At 43.3% G+C, this 16,640-nt stretch overlaps 1 protein-coding gene across 12 annotated transcripts in view; it reads right to left on the bottom strand.

The window, feature by feature from the left end:
• TSGA10 (testis specific 10) overlaps positions 1-16,640 on the bottom strand; it is a 140,221-nt gene that overhangs the window by 46,954 nt on the left and 76,627 nt on the right. For all 12 annotated transcript variants that reach the window (XM_053305721.1, XM_053305729.1, XM_053305724.1 and 9 more), the window contains 4 exons: positions 7,160-7,314; positions 4,674-4,729; positions 4,161-4,329; positions 2,844-2,954 (listed from right to left, as the gene is read on the bottom strand). In XM_053305721.1, the coding sequence (XP_053161696.1) occupies positions 2,844-2,954; positions 4,161-4,329; positions 4,674-4,729; positions 7,160-7,314 (491 nt within the window). The remainder of the gene's footprint in view (positions 1-2,843; positions 2,955-4,160; positions 4,330-4,673; positions 4,730-7,159; positions 7,315-16,640) is intronic.

A 16,640-nucleotide genomic window follows, 5' to 3' on the forward strand; every position in this document is an offset into this window, starting at 1 on the left:
GGAGTTGTAGGAGAGTTGGTCTTGTGGTAGCAAGCATGCCTTGTCCCCTTAGCTAAGCATGGTCCACCCTGGTTGCATATGAATGGAAGTCTAGAAGTGTAAGCACTGTAAGATATTCCCCTCAGGGGATGGAGCCGCTCTGGGAAGAGCAGAAGGTTCCAAGTTCCCTCCCTAGCTTCTCCAAGATGGGGCTGAGAGAGATTCCTGCCTGCAACCTTGGAGAAGCTGCTGCCAATCTGTGAAGACAATACTGAGCTAGGTAGACCAATGGTCTGACTCAGTATATGGCAGCTTCCTCTGTTCTTATCTGCAGGAGGGCAAGAGTTGAGCAGCCCTGATTTAGAGTAGGAGTTGTTGATAAAAACAGTCTGAATCAAGCCAAAGAAAACAGTAAAACACTTTCTTTCTTTTAGGAGAACTCACAAAGAGGAACCAGTTTGAGTCGAGGAGCAGTAAAGACACTACAGCGGTCAGAAAGGAACTGGCAAAATGGTGCCTGAGTCGCCTTATATAATGGACACACTGAGCACGTGAGGCAGAATGTGGGTGCCACGAGGAGCTATAGCATTGCACCCGTGAGGTCCTGCACAGTTGCAGGACCCATACTTATAAATGGCCAATGGATCACGATCCAGATCAACATGTATACCCCTTTCACCTGTATAATGTAACATGTGATGCAGGGAATGCATGCTTTGCATTCATGCATCTGATTTCTGTGATCCTTCCACACCATTTTTTGAGAGGAAGATCATGGGATTTGGTTGTACATATCACATTTTATGTTAACACACATATTGAGGAGAGTGCATGCAGCACTGCCTCACTTCATATACAGTATTTCTTGGTGGCAAAAATTTGAACTGGCCCTTAGTTAACTATATTTCAGCTCATTAATACTGAATTGCATGTAGGAGTTCAAGGGTGTCCAGCATTCCCAATGTTGGATTGAATTGATCAAATCCAGCTCATACTTGTATGTGTATGTTGAACATTGGACCACAGCTACAAAAATGGGCAACATATATAAAGCTTTTATAGTTACAAAGATAACAAGGGCAAGCAGGATCCAGGTGCCTTTTAAATAAAAAGTAAGGTACTTAATTTTTAAAAAAATAAAAGTACGATGTTTCACACCTGTACCTTTTAACTTTTAGATTTATTTCTAAGTAAATGATACAAGTCATTACTTCAAATTTTCTCAAACATTTTTGGAAGACAGATAATGGGATTTATGGGAAATGTTCTATTTTTGTAGGCAAATGATTACAAGCTCTGTATCCTGACTCTTATAAACTTCAAAAGTATTTCAAACATGAGGCCTCACAATCTAAAGGTTGGGAAAAGCAAGTCCATGAATAATGGGGGCTAGGAGGTAGCTTGGTCACTTGACCTGTTTCAGGAGATCTTAATCTTAATCTAAAACTTGACCTGTTTCAGGAGATCTTGAAGTTGTGGCATCACTACACTAGTCAATTTGAACACAAAACTTCTGCAATCTATGTACAAAACAATATAAATATTTCTCCCCCCCCTGCCCAAGATTTTTTGCTTTTATTAGTAATAGAAATAGTACCAGTTACATCTCTGAGATTGACATAATCATACATTAATAAGAGCAATTACTCATCCACAGCAAAGAAAGCAGGAAAATGGGGGGGAAAGACTTGTAAAGAGTAATAATATTTAAATATACTTGAATGAATTAAGATAATCTGTAAAAAATAAAGGGTACATCTAAAAACTAAATCTAATCATCAGAGAAAAAAAGAACCTTGAACCTCACACAGATCTCTCACCTTGGCCTCAAAAGAACGATTTAAAACATAAAAATTCAATGGAGAAGAAAATGTAAGCATTAAAACACAGGTTTTACCAAAAAGAAAAGGTATATATATTGTATATATGAAGCCACATATCCACCAATATTTTGTAATCAAAATTCCCATCTTGTCCCATACAGGTATGCAAAACGTCACAGTAAAGTAAGTGACAGAAATCAGTTAAACCTTCAGTAGTCCTCCTCTTCATTTAACAAACAAAAAATCAGAGAGATAAAATGGAAAGATATTCTTTCATGAAGAGATAGACTAACTTCAGCCAAAACTGGTCTCTGTAACCCCCCACAGAGAGAATAGGCTATCAAGCTAAGATATGATATAATGATATAAATATTTCAACTTCCCAGTGGTGGTGGAGCTGTAACTTCTCAGAGGACCAATTACACTATGATTAAACATTTTTCAGATCTTTAGAGCCATAAAATGGGCAGCTTCTTCAGTTACTTAACTACTGGTTCCATGAAAAGTTGGAGTATTGTAGTTATTTCATCAAACATGTATTCCCAAACTAATTTGCTGAGCTAATGAGGAAAGAGGGCTTGGGAATTTGTAAAGGAGAATTGGTGGGCAGGAGGCAGAGGTGCTTAATTCTTATCCTGCACCTGCCAGTTCTCCATTGCAAATGCCTCCCTGCGGCATTCTCTTCCAGAGGCTAGCTGGTTAAAAAAACACTTGGCTGGGGTGGGGAGTGCGGGGAGTTGTAGCAGAAAAATCAGCAGATGAGAGATGAGTCAAGAACCTCCTTTCCACCCACCATTTCTTCCTTGGAAATGCACCCCCACCTACACATTAAGAAAAAACAGGATTGGGATGGAAGCCCTTTGATTAACTTCCCATCTGTAGTTCTGCCATAATGAAACATCAGGAAATCACAGTGCTTCGTGAAGCACAGGGCTCTGGAGCATCTACCGGTAAATGGGAGGCACCTGGAGTTTGCCTAGTTTTGCAGAAACCTTGGATTTGAGGTTTTTATAGTTGTAGCTTTTTAAAGTATTCATTTACTTTAGATTTCAATATGGTCTTCAGCCTGGTGATATCTGTATGTAGATCGTCAGTTTTCAGCTTCATGTCATCAAGCTCATTCTGACACTTAATGAGTTTTTGATGCAGAATCTGTCAAGGAAATATGAAACATTTTATCCATACATTCCATATTCTTTTCTATTAGTGTCTAACTATATTTCAGTAAGTATAGTGCCACAGTGGTCTGTCCTGGGCCCTGTGCTGTAGAACAGAGAAGGGAACAGAGGGGATGCTTATCGAATATGCAGATGAATAAAGCTGGGTGAGATAGCCAACATCTTACAAGACGTAAGAGTCAAGATGTAACCTGGACAAGCTCCAATACTGGGCGAATCAATCTGGGCAGACTGAAATATTATGACGAATATTTATATACAATGAATATGACAAATACTTATATACTGCTTTTCAACAAAAGTTCCCAAAGTGGTTTACACAGATATATAAAATGAATGAATGAATAAAATAAAAATTGCTCCCTGTCCCCAATGGGCTCACAATGTTAAAAAGGAAACATTAGATAGACACCAGCAATAGCCACTGGAGGGGTGCTGTGCTGGGGATGGATAGGGCCAGTTGTTCTGCCCCTGCTAAATAAAGAGAATCACCACTTTAAAAGGTTCCTCTTGCTCAGTCAGGATTTGCCCCACACCACTAATCAGCTATGGTTGGACAGTGAAAGTACTGAAAGCATCAGTGCAGTACCCAGAAGTCTAGCCACAGTTTGACAGAAGGAAACACAATTTGAAGATCAGGGACTGGTTTTGCTTGCTTTTGGTTCAAGGGAATTGTGGATCCCCATTCTTAGCTCCCAAGAAACAAAGGCAACTGAAAAAAACAACTAAGTCAATCTTTAAGTGAGTAACAAAACCGGGATAGGTTTTTGGTTTTAATGAAAAGGATCAGCTTCTGTCCCCTTGTAAATAAACATTTGGAACCTTGTGGAAGGAAATGCAGCTGAAAGAAAGAATTCTGAGTGGAAATACTTCCAGTGAAAAACATTTAAGCATGTCCTTCACTGCTCTTCCACTCAGATTTGCAGCCCTTCAAGTTTACTTTCATTTAAAACAAAAACAAAAAATTGTGGCGTCATTACACTAGTTTCTGTAACTTTTAGTTCTCCTTTAGTCTGGCTAAGTCAGTTACTAAATTGCTAGGACAGGGATCATAGGTTTTATCCATGTTCATATATCCAGCAAAGGACCACAGCACTTTTGTAGTATATAGTATGCTGTTAATGTATTTGAAATATATATTAGATGTTTTCTTTTCAATAAGCAGTTCCATTATATATACCTGATTTTCTTGCTTGATGCTGTAAAGTTGTTCCTGTAACCTCTCATTCTCCAGAGCTAATGTTTCTTTCTCCTTGCCTGTTTGAGTAAGCTCATTATTAGCATCATCCAATAGTTGATGTAGTCTGGTAATATCTTGCTCACACAGGCGGAGTGCGTCAGTAGAATGCCTGTGCAGCATTTAAAATTATTAATGCAAAGCAAGAAAAAGCTTGACATGATATTTCCCTAAATTACTGATTTTAGGTAAAGCAGTCCCATAATCAAACTAACAATGAACAAAATATTCATTTATAGTACAAAGAGTCAGTTTACTCAACACAGTTCATTCAAATTGACTTTTTAATTTATTTTTGATAATTTAGACAATGAAATTTAGGACATTTATAAATACTAAAGAAGAATCTAAAGTAACTAACATTCTATAAATGCAGATTAGATGGATTTATAAATATTAATTATTACAGAATAGGTTAATTTAAAAGTTACTTTACAAATAGAAACTGAGTCTTACTTTGATGAATGTTCCATATCAGAAAGTATGCACTTCAAATCTGAAATTGTCTTTTCCTTGAAAATAAACAAGAAAAATGTATTTCTCCTCAGTCAGCTAGTAAAAAGAGATGAATAAAACTAGAAACAAAGTGTATTTAATCAGATTGGTTTCCATTATTCTAAGTGTTTCTAAGGTCTAGCTTCACTATTTAAAGATCGGAATGATTATTCTTTCAGCACTACCACATAGATGGTGGAAAGATTCTAACTTAGTGGTTCAGGCATACTCTGTAGCAGGGCTCGCTGACTGAAGGCCAAAACAGATGTAACATGGGAGATCCATGAGCAGCAGTTCTGGGAAAGGAATTTCTAAAACTGATCTAAATTGTTGAAAGAGAGAGAGAGAGGATATAAGTAAACACAGCTAGTCTAAAAGCACCTTTGGCAGTTAATTCAGGTCTGGGGAATGGCACAGGCACAGGGTTTGGTGCTCCAGTGTTGCTGCTCTAACCATAACTAGAGCCCCATGTCCATCAAAGAACCAAATCAGTCAGGCGATCTGATCACAGATCTACTTACATCATATCTGTTTTGGTTTTCAAGGCCAAATTCCAGGCCCATTATCTGTCAGTCAACAGTGCTCACTGGCCTGTCTCAATATAAGACATTTCCTTATAACCTCAAATGTATTTAGGAGTCCAAAGCATACTTACTTGGGAGTAAGTCCTACTGAATTGTGGAATTTATTTCTGAGTAAGTGTGCTTAGAATCATGTTGTTAGCCACTATGGTTAGATCAGGGTTTGGCAACCTTCCAGAAGTGGTGTGCCAAATCTTTAGGGCGGCTTGAGGAGCAGTATTGCTTGAAGCAAAGTGAAGTTTGCATCCTTGCCCTGTTAGCCCCACTCTGTCCCCTATGTCAACTGGGCTGTGATTCTGGCCCATCCTCCATGTCATTGGCCACATCCTCAGCTACAAGACTCATTGCTGGACTGGAAGCCCCAAGCTGCTCTGAAGCCCTACGTTGATCACTGCCTCTCATCTTCTTGGCAGTGTTCAACGCTGACATCGCTGACTGATCTGTCTCTCTGTATGCATGAGGAACACCAGCAGCTAGAATGCCCGCTGCCTGCCTCTGGTTAGCATGTCACTGCTTGCTCTAACATCCAGTAGACTTCCAGGATCAGTGGAAGGGACCTCTCTGGCTGTGCTGACTGGCTCTCTCTTGCACATGCAAATTCACTTTTTCAGAGTGCACACACACGAGAGAGAGCCAGCCAGCAAGCACAGTCAGAGAGACTTCCACTGCCAATTTCTGGATGTCTGCTGCCTATATAATAACACACCTGCCAAAGGCAGATAGTGGACATCATAACAACCTTCTTAGGTCTCCCTAGCAGTGTGAGTGCTATTCAAAATTATTTTTCATGCCATACGTTGCTGGCCCCTGAACTATTTGATATTGTATATAACAATGCTTATGTCATACTGCTGACGACAATCGTGTGTGTCCACATGTCCCTGGCTTTCTAAATTTAACCTCAATCTTGTCAGCTATGCCCTCTGTGTTTCTGTGGCCCTCTTTCGATGTCACAAATCACTCAGTATGTGAGCTATTTGTTCGGGGCTGTAGTCCTATAAAGACTCTTATAGTTTCCAGCTGACACAAATTCTTTGATTTGAGCTATACAATATTTATTTCATGATATTATTTCTAGATGCCTATAGCAATTATAATGACCAACTGTTTCTATATGACTTTTAAAAAGCACCAGCGATGTATTATGTGCTGCCACAAAGCACAGAAATTACACAGTCCATGCCTAAAAATCCTACAAGCCAATTAAATGATAAAAAAGATGTTCAAGATTTTCAAAGATGTTCTAATATTTTAGTACTGTTCTAAATGGTAGTAAAGTTATTTGTGCTGGTGTCAAATGGAAGTTCCAGGCTATAAATATTGGTCAGATTTGAGCAGATATGAGTCACCTTAAGTGGCGCAGTGGGGAAATGCTTGACTATCAAGCAGAAGGTTGCCGGTTTGGAAGATGCTGAAAGGCATCATCTCACACTTTGCGGGAGGAGGTAATGGCAAACTCCTCCTGTATTCTACCAAAGAAAACCACAGGGCTCTGTGGGCGCCAGGAGTCAAAATAGACTTGTCGGCACACTTTACCTTTACCTTGAGCAGATAGGTTATTTTAAAAACAAGCAATGCAGCAAGTCCCTAAACCAAAATTTTGTTTTAGTCCTCCAAGTTCTCAAGTCAAACAGCATATTAAAAGTGGATTAAGCAAAATAAACCACAACTATTTTAGTGATCTCAACACCAGCACAACTCTTATGTCATTCAAACAAATGGAAATTGTAGATTTTATTTTTATGTGTGTGCTTTGAAAAACTACATAAATATCAAGTCCCAAGTCTCCTTCCCATTTAATACATTTAAAATATTCTAAAGTATGTTGAGTCTAAACTACATGAATATTTCCACATGATAACCTACTTTAATAGACAAGCTTTCTTCAAGGGCAACAATCTTATCTGATTTTTCTTCCAGAAGATCTTGGAAAGCATCCTTTTCCTTTTCCAGTTCAGTTATTGTTTCATTAAGTGAACAAATGTCTTCTTCTTGAGCAAGATTTTGTTTTGAAAGCTTTTCTGGAAATATCGTAATAGAATCTTATGACAAAGAGGCGGTGATTAAAGCATACAAAAGACTATACACGTGAAACCAAGATTTTAATCTATTTTCTGAATTAGAAACTGAAAACCCACAAACTTCTTAAGTTCACCAAATAAAAATGCTTATTTTGCATTGTTGAATGTTTTTCCACTCACACACTCCTTATGAAGAGAAAGTGCAAGAGCATAAATTTGCTAGTGACCATTACTACCATATGTTAAAACCAGATTTTAGGTCAGGCAGTTCCAAAATACATCAAGTTCATACAAGGTTGCATCAGGGGCACAGAAAGCTTGGCTGTGGCCGGAAGACAAAGTCTCCAACCCCTTCCCTAGTCTGTGGTTCATGAAATCACTGACTGGGAGCTCTTTTCCTTTCCTTCTCAAGGAGGCAGAGAAAGGAGCTCCCTGTCAGCTATTCCACTGGCCGCTGACTGGAGCTCTGCCAGGGCTGATGAGCCCTGCCCTCGGCATTGACCCCACCCCTTGCATCTGACATCAGATGCAGGGACAGGGCCAATGCCCAGGAGAGGGTCTGTTCAGACCCTCTCCTCTCCCCTTCCCAGTCAGCATTTCATTGAAACACTGGCTGACTGGGCTTCTCCCCCCACCCCCAGCACTTCAGTGAAACACTGGCTGGGAAGGAGAGGGTGTGCCTCACGCTCCCAGCCAGCAAACGCTTCATTCCCTGGCTGGGTGTGGGAAGGGGCAAGGGGGCACTCTTGACAAAGGTGAGGTAGTGCTTGGTGCCCCCCCCAAAAAAAACCCTGCTGGCTGGGGGACGATCATCCCTCCTTGCTCCATAGTCCCTACGGCCCTGGTTTTAATGTAAACAAATGCACTCCTGATTAGAATCTGAAATAGAATGGTGTAGCAAGCCAATGTAGTACAGTGGCATGTGAGTCAGGAAATGTGTGCTGTGCATCAGGAAGTAACTGGTTCTAATCTTATTTATTTATTTCTAGTATTTTTAAGCCCGTTATAATAACGGGCGCTAGCCTTCCCCCCCCCCCCCCATAGTTCTTCCTTTCTTTTGGTATTTTTTTCTCCTTTCCTATTTTTTGTTTTTCCCTTTGTTCTTCACTTTTATCTCTCTTATTTTCCCTTCCTCCCTCTTTGTTTATTTTGTTCTTTCTTTCCCTTCTCTCTCTTCTCTCTTATTCCTTCTTTATTTCTTTTTTTTTCTATTGTGCTGTCTCCCTCCCTCATTCCTTGTTTTCTCTCTCGCTGTCTGTCTGTCTTTCTGTCTGTCTCTCTCTCTCTTTCTCTCTGTCTTCGCCTTCCTCCACCCTTTTATAATTTACCCTTCCCTCTCTCCGTTATTTATGCAGCCTGTTTTCCCGCCCTTGGCTGGAAGGGGGGGGGAGTTTTCTCACTATGTGATTGGTTGGCCGGGGAGAGGAACAGGGAATGGCGGCTGTAGTCCGCACCATGGGCTGGGCTAGCAGGGAACTTGGAACGTGCTTGTGACACTGTGTGTGCTCTTTTTAAGTTATCAGAATTGGCCCAAACATTTCCCGTTGCGGCCGCCACCAGCGACCGCCCGCCCGCCCTCCCAGCTGCCCCAGTCCGCCTTTCCCGGCCCCACGGGCGGCCATGTTTGCCTAATTGCTGTCCCGAATGTTCTAAATAATTGCTGCCGCGGCCACCCGCCCACCCTCCCAGCTGCCCGAGTCCTCCTTTTTGCACACCCCAACTGATTAAGGGCCAAATGGGCCCTTGCAATTGTCCCTGCGGCCGCTGCCGCCGACCACCCGCCCTTCCTCCCAACTGCTGAGTCCTCCTCTGCCCACGTCATTCGGGCGCTAGAAGTCCATATTTTGAGAAGAAGAGAGGAGCTCGCAAGCAGAGCTCCTCTCTCTGAAAAGCCTCTTCTTGAGCTGGCGCTTAAGGCGCAAAGGACGCCTATTGCGTCCTTTGCGTCCATAGCGCCAGTTCTGGCAGTGACTTTGCACAGAGAGGAGCTCTGTTTGCGAGCTCCTCTCTCCTTCACAAAATATGGATTTTTATCGCCCGACTGACACAGGCCTAATAGGGTAAGGAGGAATCAGGCAGCTGGGAGGGCGGGCGGCCGGCGGCCGTGGCGGCAATTGCATGGGCCGATTTGGCCCTTAATCATGTGGGGGGGGGTTGAAAAGGAGGACTCGGGCAGCTTGGAGGGCGGGTGGGTGGCCGCCGCGGCAGCAATTATTAAGAACAAACGAGACAACAATTTAGCAAACATGGCCACCCATGGGGCCGGGAGAGGAGGACTTGGGCAGCTGGGAGGACGGGCGGGTGGTCGGCGGCGGCGGGAATCGTTAGGACCACTTCAGATAATTTGGCCAACATGGCCGCCCATGTCTGGGCGGCCGTATCTTTTTCAGCGGTTCTGAGCATGCGCTTTGTGCATGCCCAGAACTGCCGAGAAAGACACGGGCGGCACAGGCGCACACTCAAGGGTTTTATTATAGAGGATATACTGCCCTGTATAAAATCTCAGGGTGGTTTACAATTCAATCAAAACCTAAAAATCATATAAACAGATTAAAATTGCCATAAATGAAACTTTAAAACATCATAAACTAAAAGCCTGATAAAACAGGTGTCTTTTCAAAAGTCATTTAAAAACAACCAGAGATGGGGAGATTTCATTCTAATTTCATTTGGGAGTGTGTTTCAGAGGCTAGGGGCAACCCTAGAGAAGACCTGGTTTTGGGTCACCACCAAGCAAGCCGGTGGCAACTGCAACCAGACCTCCTCCAATGATCTTAACAGGCGGTGGGTTCATGAAGAAGAAGGAACTCTCTTAAATATCCTGGCCCAAGCCATTTAGGGCTTTATAGGTAATAACCAGCACTTCGTATTTTGCCTGGAAACTAATTGGGAGGCAGTATCATTCTTTTAAAATAGGAGTAATGTAGTCTCTATGAGTGGCCCCAACCTGGCTGCTGCATTGTGCACAGTTGCAGTTTCTGAACTACATACAAAGGCAGCCCAACATAGAGTACATTGCAATAGTCAAGCCTGGACATTACCAGCATATGCACCACTGTTTTAAGGTTGTTGTTCTTGAGAAATGGACGTAAGCTAGTGTATCAGCCAAAGCTGATAAAAAGCACTCATGGCTATTGTTTCAACCTGAGATATCAGGGAGAAATTTGGGTTCAGAAGTAATCCCAAGCTATGTACCTGATCTTTCAGGGAGAGTGTAACCCCATCCAGAACAGGCAGATGAACCACTTCCTAAGTTCTGACCTCCCACAATTACCTCTGTCTTGTTTGGATTCAACTTCAGTGTTTTTATCCCTCATCCAGCCCATTACTGATTCCAATCAAGCATTTAGAGAGGTTAAGCCATCTCCTGACAAAGTTGATATGGAGAAAAAGATTTGGGTGTCATCAGTATATTGACAGCATCCTGTACCAAATCTCCTGATGATCTCTCCTAGCAGCTTCATGTAGATGTTAAAAAGCATTGGATATAGAATGGAGCTCTGTGGGACTCCAGACAACAGTTCTTGCTTTGAAGATCAACAATCCCCAAGCAACACCATCTGGAATCTACCCAAGAGGTAGGAGTGGAACCACTGCAAAGCAATGCCTCACTCCCCCAATAGTGATGTGCAGGCCCCCGAACTGGTCCGGATGGGCACGGGGGGGGGGGGTTGTAGCTTTAAGGGCGGGGGGTAGTACTTACACCCCCTGCCGCTTTTCCCCCTCCGGCGCTGTGATATTTGCAAAAGTTTCTGGGGTGGCAGCGTTCCTCCCTGCAGCCCCTGGCCCTGTCGTTAGCCAGCTAGAGCTCAAATACGCTCCACGCATGCGCCTGTTGTGGCACGCGTGCGAACTCGCCACCGCCGCGCGCTCTGCAGACATCACATGTCAACGTGTGACGTCTGCGGAGCGCGCGCGGGATGGCGGCGAGTGCCCGCGTGTGCCACAACGGGCACATGCGTGGAGCGCATTTGAGCTCTAGCCGGCTAACGATGGGGCCAGGGGCCGCAGGGTGGAAAGCTGTCGCCCCAGACACTTTTGCAAATATCACAGCGCCGGAGGGGGAAGTGCGGCGGGGGGGGGGGGAAGTACTACCCCCCGCCCTTAAGGCTACAACCCCCCTCCGTGCCGAGCCGCCGGACCAGCTCGGAACCGGACCGGTTCGGAGGCCTCCAGAATGGCCTCTGAACCGGTTCGGGCACACCCCTATCCCCCAACAACCTCAGGTGGTCCAGAGGGATACCATGGTTGATGGTATTAAAAGCCGCCAAGAGATCCAACAGAACCAACAGGGTCACACTCCCCCTATAATTCCTAATTGGAGATCATCCATCAGGCTGACCAAGGCAGTCTCCACCCTATAGCCTGTCCTAAAGCCAATTTGAAATGGGTTATTATCTGAGCCACAAAGTCACTACTCTCTGCCACTATTCTGTGCACCTAAGCCCTCAATCTGTGAATTAGAAATAATACTACTGGCATTCCTGTAATGTACTGGCAGTCTTGAACCTAACAAGCAGGGCTCAAGTGCCTTACTCTTTGCATCACCACAGCAGCTCCCAGGCAGAGAGAGTAAGCCTGCTCTCTGCTGCAGTGCAACATCACCCATATTATGGCCTGAAAAACAGGTTGCTTACCTGTAACAGATGGTCAGGTAGTGATCCCAAGACATTCATAAATAATGGGTTCTGCACCTGCCCAGACCACTTCGAGTAAAATTCATTAGCTCCTCGAGACGCCCACAACCACCTCCTGCGCATGCTCAACGCTACTTTATATCGGTGGTTAGGCATCCCTCTTTCAGTTTCTGCTGGCCGGCAATTTTTTTAAAAAAAATTGCTTGCACTCTGCAGTGGGGATGGCTCGGAGGGTTTTATGAGTGTCATGGGATCACTATCAGATCATCTGTTACAGGTAAGCAACCTGTTTATCTGGATAGTGATCCCACAACAGTCATAAATAATGGGTGACTTATGAGTTTCCCTATTGGAGGTGGGAGTCACAAGTTATTGCAGCACCCTTTTAAGAACTGCCCTTCCGAACTCGGCCACTGCTGCAAAGCAAAGGTCCAAAGCATAATGTTTTATAAATGTCTGGTCTGAAGCCCAGGATGCAGCCATGCAAATGTCCCTGTATGTTACTCCCGAAAAATGTGCTGCTGATGCTGTGTACACCCATGTAGAATGGGCTTTCACAGATCTTGGTGGAGTCATCTTTTGTAGATCATAGGCCATCGGTATTGTCTCTACTAACCAATGTGATACTTGTTGGCATGATGGAGAGTAGCCTCTTTGTTGCCCTTTGTTTTCCTGGTTTCCTGTGTTATTTTTAAATAGAACAGCATCACTCTGCGAACATCCAGAGAATGATTGAGTGCTCCAAAGCTGTGGATGGGTTTCTGGAAAAAGTTGGCAGGACTACATCTTGGTTTAAATGAATGTCTGAAACTATCTTTGGTCTGAATTCTAGAACCAGTAGCATTATCTCTCACATCTCTCAGTCTAACCACAAGGTTGTTGTGAGGAGAAACTCAAGTATGTAGTACACCACTCTGGGCTCCTTGGAGGGAGAGCTGGATATAAATGTAAACAACAACAACAACAACAACAACTCTAGAACCAATCACACCTCTGCTAATTTGGCAAAGAGGCACCTTTTAATGTGGTGATTCTCTTTATTGAGCAGGGGGAGAGTAACTGGCCCTATCCACCCCCAGCACAGTATTTCCAGTGACTGTTGCTGGTGTCTATCTTATATTTCTTTTAGATTGTGAGCCCTTTGGGGACAGTGATCCATCTTATTTATTTATTATTTATCTGTGTAAACTGCCCTGAGCCATTTTTGGAAGGGCGATATAGAAATTGAATAAATAAATAAATAACTTTATCTGCATGGAACTTGGTGTAAGGTTCGTTTAGGTGCAACACTAGAACTTCACTTGCGCGTTTTGCACTCGTAACTGCCACCAGGAACACTGTTTTTAGCACTACCATTCTCATGGTAGTAGTTGCCATTGGCTCAAAAGGCTTTTCTGTTAATGTGGAGAGCACCAGTGACAGTGACAGACATATTATTTATGCCTTTCAAGATTTCTTGCACTTTGGATGGGAGAACACCGTTTTCCCATCCCATCCACTGTGGCATGCTGATATCGCAGCCAAATGCACCTTAATCGAGACATTTGCAAGCCCCTTTGTCTTTAAAGATGTGAGATAAAACAATCCCTTAGTGTTGCTTCCTTGGGAGTGAAGCATTTTATTTTTGCGTAGCTATAAAACCTCTTCCATTTGCCTCCATAATTCCTCCTGGTGGAAGCCTTTCTATTAAGTAAGATTTTCTTCAGTAACCTGTTGACGTGCAAGAAGCCATCAGACCCATAAGCACCTGTATTGCTCTTGCTTTTTGTTGTGGCATTGTTTGGAACGTTCCCACCATTTGTTGTGTTCATTTGTATCTGTCCTCCCGTAAATACGCCCTTTGCCTTTCCATGTTCAGCACAGCACATCAATGTACTGGAGACATTTGGCAGGCTGCAAATGCAACTTTCCCCAATTGATTTGTACCCCTAGGTCGTGCAAAAGAGTTGTTACACACTGTATTTGTGATATCAACTGTTCTCTTGTTTTCGCAGTGAGGAGCCAGTAGTGCAGATATGGAAAGATGGAGAGGCCCTGAGTCCAAAGGTAAGCTATGATCACTGCCATGCATTTTGTGAATACCCTTGGGGCTGTTGCCAGGCCAAAAGGCAGTACAATGTATTGGTAAATTTCCGTGCCCACCACAAAGCGCAGGTATTTCCTGTGGTACTCCTGTAAACCGATATGAAAGTATGCATCTTTCAAATCCAACCTCTCTTCATGTAGAAGTGGAAGGATTGCTTGCAGCATTACCAATCAAAATTTCTTTACCTCGACATACAGGTTCAGCCAGCATAGGTCCAATACTAGGTGAATACCCCCATTCCTTTTTGGGATTTGAAAGTAGCGGGAGTAAAATCCCGTTTGACTGTGAGCCCATTGCACTGGCGATATTGCTTGCTTTCCCAACAATTCTTTGACCTCTTCCATCAGGGTCATTGTTTCGGGAGTATATTTTATCCCTGTAAACTCTGGTAGAGTCTTGAATTCTATTGTATACCCTGTCCTGATTATTCTCAAGACCCACTGGTCTGATGTTATATGGTGCCATGCTTGCACATCTTGCCAGTTTGATGTTGATTCTGGCAGATGCCAAGTTGATGTTGTTTTTGGCGTTGATGGTATGTGTCAGTGTCTTGTTGGTTTCCAATAGTGCAGATGGGCTCAGAGAGCAATCAAAGGTGCTGCTTTTCATGCTGTGTGGCCTTGTTATGGTTCAGCCGGTTTGCCTTATTTCTAAACTGTATAAGGCTTCCAATTGTATCTCTGGTAAGGTTTTCTAAAGTCTTTTCTCTCATTCTGTCAGTACGTGCTTTGCCTTCTTTGATATTGTTGATATTTGTATTAGTAAACTTAGGTGGTGTTGTGAATGACTTTGCATCAAATTCATTGGTTTTCTTTCCACTGAGGTGTCTATCTCATCACAGAATAGCCCCTTGCCATCAAAAGGGAGAGCTTCTATGCGATCCCGCATGTCCTGTTGTAGATTAGTTGCACACAACCAAGTGTGTCTCCTCAGCATTATTGCTGATGTTAAATACGGGATTCCGATTCTGCCAGATGTTTTGCATTACTCAGTTGTTGGTGGGTTGCTGTAGTCGTCTTTGTAAAGATATTTTCAAATATTTTCTGAAATCCCTCCGGCGTCAAATTGGCACACTCTTCAAACAATGATTCCCACAAGCAATATGTGTATTTTGATAAACATGCCATATAACTGGCAATTCTTATTGTAAGGCACGCTGTAGCATAAGATCTTCTGCCTAAGACATCTAGCTTCCATCCCTCCTTATCTGCAGGAGTTGTGTGGCGTTTTCCTCCCTTGGAAGTCAACGCACAATCTATTACTAATTAGTCCGGTACAGGATGTTTCATAAGGTATTCATTTTCCTCTTCTTGTTTCCTATACAGTGTTTCTAATCTCTTTGACTTCAGCGTGGAAGTCTGGACACCTCCCAAGCTGACTTTGCGGCTTTTGTAATGACAGGTAACATTGGTCAGTAAACTGGTTGCAGACCTGCAGTTTCCCCCCCCCCCCATAAAAGTGTAAACTGGATCATCCAGATCCGTAGTTCTCTGTTTCAGGTCCAAGCCAAGTACCTCAGCCATCTCTGCTATTTGTTGATGGTAGGATTTCATCTCCTCTGTTGGCAAAATAGACTGAGTTGTTGATACATTTTGGTTTGGTTAAGGGATGTGTTCAACTGACTCTTCATCTGTGGAATCTAATGCATAACTATCACCCTAATCCGAAGAGTCTCCGTGTACTGTTGTACAGACACACGTGGAAGAGTGCACTGTGGCACAAGGTCTGGGTTTATTTCTGCGAGCATCTTCGTTGCTTTCTGTTGAAGATGTGTTCCTTACAGCAGAAACCTGTCTCATGTTTTTTCCTGTTGAAGAATTTCTCTTTTCCACACTAGCCCTAATTGTGTCCCTTGTCAGCACCGTTTTGTGTTGCAATGCTTTTTGGTATAGGCACAGTCTATGTTGCCATACTATGTCTCAATGCAGGACCTATTGGCAACTCTTTTTCGTGTGTGAATGGTGGTTGCCACCTGTAAATGTGGTGGTGGAATTATCAGTGGTGGAGGAAAGTTTGCATGAATAGCAGCATCCCTTATTTTTGAATTTAGTTTTGATTGTAGTTGTGTGCTAGTCTGCACTGATGAATCCTGATACTCATTTCTGGTTGGTGTGAACTATGTCGCCATTTGGCTCATTTGCAGGGCTGTTTTTTGAGATTGTCCTAGTTTCTGAGTATTATTCTGGAGATAGGGCAATGGAAATATCTGCCCAACCTCTGTCTAGCAGCAACCCTTGCAACAGGGTGGTTCCATAGAGGCTTCTTTTCAATACCAAAGGTGTCCTCGGTATCGTAGGAAGCTGTTCAGCTTTCTCTGCTTCCTCGATATCTAGCCCTTTGACTAAGGGAGACCTTGAACATCATTGTCGATGGAGTACTTTCTCCAGACTCCATAAGTCTCATGATATCCATCATCGTCGATGAATCCAACGCAACTTCTATTTTAAGCTTGGTATCGTGTTCAATGTCAAAGGCAACAGGTGATCGATCACTTGGCTTCGATGTCAAAGGCATTGCTACTGATTGTGGAAGTCTCGGTGTCAATGGAGATTGCTGCGGGGTCGGTGCCGGTGTAAGCGAAGCCACTCGGTGCCATGGTTTTG

This window comes from Hemicordylus capensis, chromosome 3 (genome assembly GCF_027244095.1).
Source record: "Hemicordylus capensis ecotype Gifberg chromosome 3, rHemCap1.1.pri, whole genome shotgun sequence".
Lineage (NCBI taxonomy): Eukaryota > Metazoa > Chordata > Lepidosauria > Squamata > Cordylidae > Hemicordylus > Hemicordylus capensis.